Below are 3,903 nucleotides of genomic sequence, written 5' to 3'. Positions count from 1 at the left end.
ACACACACACACACACACACACACACACACACACACACACACAAACGGGTGTGCATACTATTCAGATGCTTGGCAAGTGACTCCTATTTACGACGGTCGCAGTGTCCTGGGGTTATATAACCCCCTCTTGTGACCTTCTGACAAGCCAAGTCAGTGGGGGAAGCCGGATTCACTTAGCGACCGTGTGACTCACTTAAAAACCGCAATGATTCCCTTAACAACCATGGGAAGAAAGGTCGTAAAATGGGACACAGCTCACTTAACCAATGTCTCACTTAGCAACAAAAATTTGGGCTCAATTGGGGCCGTAAGTTGAGGACTACCAGTATTACCGTCGTATGTCGAGGACTGCCTATATTGCTTTATATCCGGGATCTTCAAACTTGGCCCTGTTATGACTTCTGGACTTCAACTCCCAGAATTCCTCCACCAGGCACGCTGGCTGAGGAATTCTGGGAGTTGAAGTCCACAAGCCATAACAGGACCCAGTTTGAAGACCCCTGACTTAGAGGATTGAATCTGAGGGAAATTTTTCCACCGTTTAGCTCTTCTATCTCCTTTTGGCAAGTGCTGAATGTTTGCTTGATGCTCAATTGTTCTCACGTCTCTCGTGTTTCTCTCCCTCCTAGGATTCACGAATAAAATTTTTCATCCCAACATTGACGAAGCGTAAGTGACTTTGGTTTGCATTGAAATTATATTTTATTTGAGGGGGGGAGAATGTGGTGACGTTTGGTTTTCTACATTTCTCCAGTCCCACAACAGGAGGCGAGTAAAAAAGGTAAAAGTCAGCGTTTCGCACCCTTCGGGCCTTTAAGATGGGTGGATTTCAATTCCCTCAGAATTCCCCCGGGCAGAGAATTCTGGGAGTTGAAGTCCACCCATCCTAAAGTCCCCAAAGCTGAGAAACACTGACTTAAAAGAGGTTTTAAGCACCAGTTATCTCAGGGGGTCTTCAAACTTGGCCCTTTTACGACTTGTGGACTTCAACTCCCAGAATTCCTCAGCCAGGCACACATGCCTGGCTGAGGAATTCTGGGAGTTGAAGTCCACAAGTCCTTAAAGGGCCAAGTTTGGAGACCCCTGTCTTAAATCTATCAAACAAAATGGAGGCTGGCTGAGGAATTCTGGGAGTTGAAGTCCACAAGTCCTAAAAGGGCCAAGTTTGAAGACCCCTGCTTTACATCTTCATTGCACACGGTCCAGAGTCAATTCTTGTGAGTTGGTGAGCCAAATAAATTGCATTTAGTAAGAAAGGACCCCGATTTTGGATCCGTCTCTGGACTTTGTGGGAAGTTCTCCACAGAAGCAGCTTCCCGTTTCGCCTACCTGGTCTTCCGGTTGCCGGCAACAGGAATAAGGCACCGAGCACATTTCCCGGCTGGGATTTTGGGGTGTGCAATTGAAGTACATGTTTTGGGACCAATCTTTGTAGGAGACGCCACCGCAGCAGCCGAACTACACGGAAAGGAAGGAGAGGCCGCTCGTAAACCCCTTTTTTCAGCGCCATCATGACTTCAAATAGTTGCTAAATCAATGACTGTAGGACCCCAGAAAGAGCGTAGAGAGGAGCAACAAGGATGATTAGGGGGCTGGAGGCCGAAACTTGCAAACAACGGTTGCAGGAATTGGGTATGTCTAGTCTGGGAGTTGAAGTTCACCCATCTTAAAGCATGCCGGCTAGGGAATTATAAGAGTTGAAGTTCACCCAGCTTAAAGCATGCCGGCTGGGGAATTCTGGGAGTTGAAGTCCGCCTCTCTTAAAGCATGCTGGCTGGGGAATTCTGGGAGTGGAAGTCCACAAGTCTTTACAGTTGCCAAGCTTGGAGACCCCCAAAGACCTCCAAGGTCCCTTCCAGGTGTGTGATTCTATGAAGCATCAGACTACAACAATTTGTAACAATTCATAATCACGATAAAAAAACAACCCCACCCAAGTTCCGGAGTGTCCCTCAAAGATCCAGCTTTTGACATGTCCTCTAACTCCTGGATGGTCCCACCACCAGCTCCAGTTTGAAAAGGAGGATGGGGCTCCAGCACGGACAACCTTTTGTTCATGGCCTTCTTCTGCCATTGGGCAACCCAACCAGCTGTTGGGCTTTTGAAGACCAAAGAATCTCTCGACGGTCCAACCAAACCTTACCTCCTTCTGCCCCAGATCAATCAGGTTCTGGAGGTCCAGGTCGTCTCGGTAGTACACAATCGCCTTGTTGAGCACTTCGCTCATCTTCCCCCGGGCCTGAAATAAAGGGGAGAGGATGGCTCATTTAGAAAACACCTTTTTTTGTTTGGACAAATGATATTGATATAGAATTTTACGCCGCCCCCTCCCTTAAACCACGTCTGAAAGTTTTCTCTGCAACGTGGCCAGGAAAACACGTTGGGCCCGAAGGAGAATTCTATTTACGTTCTTGCCATTTACGTCAACAAATTAATAATGCAGTATAATATTTTTATTTTCTAATGATTTCCAAATATCTTAAATTAGTAGCCAAAATTAGACGTGTATCCTGAACGTCAGCGTTCGTGAGGAATTGTGATAAAGGGAATTGGGGTCATTTATAATTTGGAAACCAACCATATTAAACGTTAAATCTAAATGTTAATGATAAATCAAAATCGGGGAAAAGTCCTTAGGTTATTGATTGTCAAAAAGATTGAGTGTTAATATAAATAAGATATATATATAAACTAAAAACTATTGAAAAAATGTAAGAAAGTTGCTTCTGTGTGATTATTAGAATAAAAATTGTGACAGCGTATATTAAGAGGAAAAGGGAGGAAATATTTACTGTATTAGGCTGAGATTTGTACTAATCATATTTGTATGTTATTGGATTATTGTAACTCAGTCGCCACGTTGCTTTTCGATTATGTAGTTGTGATATTAGAAAACCAATAAAATTTGTAATAATAATAATAATAAAAAAGAATTGACTTGTATTCTACATTAGTCGTGTTAAACTTTGTGCAGGGGGCACAACATAGTGTAACATCTGTATTGATCTGAGAACTTAAGGGAAGGTGCTCTTTCTGCAGCAGGATAGGGACTGGACAGGAGTCACAGTGGCCCAATGGTTAGAGCCCAGCAGGGTTTGTGGAAAGAAGAGGACGAAAACTTCTGGTTTGTCATCGCGGTACTGGCGGATGTAGAGAGGCGAGCTCCGTCTTCAGCGTCCAGTTTTCTCTCGCTGGGGGACCCTGGAAAGGGTCGAAAGTCGCCCTGTAGGGGCGATGAGCAAGGAGAGGACCCCCGCTTGATCGCGGGAGGACAGCAGCCCTTCCGCTTGATCCAGGGCAGCTCTTCAAACCGACGAGGATAAGACCGGCCATAGCAATATGGGTCGTCATTAAGCTGCTGACAGCCGAAGTCAAACTTACTACCAAGCACTTTGAACGCAACGCGGATGAAACTGGATGAGATCTGATCTTCTCTTTACCCTAAGTATTTTTTTTTCCTGTAAAAGCTGCCTGAAGTATCTTTCCCCCTGTGAGGAGAGAAGGAAGGGAATTTCTATCCCACCCTCTAAGAATAGCGGCGACTGGCTACCCAGGGGAATTAAAGCTCTAAAAGAAGAGGACGACAACTGCGGGGTCCCTGGTGCTCTCTGAGCTGGGTGGTTTTCTTGCAGATGTTTCATGACCCAGCTAGGTAACATCTTCAGTGCTGGGAAGGAGTGGGATTTGTTCCCAGTTTATATTCTAGCAGCTTGCCCTATCAGTGATGGTGGGAGTGGTCTTGGACCCAAAGAAACCTCCAAGACCACTATCACCAACACTGACAGGGAAGTCTACCAGCACTGATGATGGTCTCTAGTTGGGTTATGAAATGTCTGCAAAAAAGCCACCAAGCTCAGCCAGCACCGAGGACCCTTCCTCACATTCTCTGTGCCCTGAGCAGGC

The 3,903-nt window shown here is 45.7% G+C and overlaps 1 protein-coding gene across 1 annotated transcript in view; it reads right to left on the bottom strand.

Annotated features, from left to right (window-relative positions):
• Window positions 1–3,903, bottom strand: part of TSPAN33 (tetraspanin 33) — a 12,575-nt gene that overhangs the window by 2,460 nt on the left and 6,212 nt on the right. Inside the window, exons 5-6 of the mRNA XM_015825839.1 lie at window positions 2,144–2,239; window positions 1,330–1,458 (exon numbers count right to left, since the gene is read on the bottom strand). Coding sequence (XP_015681325.1) covers window positions 1,330–1,458; window positions 2,144–2,239 — 225 coding nt within the window. The remainder of the gene's footprint in view (window positions 1–1,329; window positions 1,459–2,143; window positions 2,240–3,903) is intronic.

Source organism: Protobothrops mucrosquamatus, unplaced genomic scaffold (genome assembly GCF_001527695.2).
Source record: "Protobothrops mucrosquamatus isolate PMUCROS unplaced genomic scaffold, P.Mucros_1.0 scaffold2833, whole genome shotgun sequence".
NCBI lineage: Eukaryota > Metazoa > Chordata > Lepidosauria > Squamata > Viperidae > Protobothrops > Protobothrops mucrosquamatus.
The sequence above is the reverse complement of the archived record's forward strand: the minus strand, read 5'-3'. Positions and strand labels throughout refer to the sequence as shown.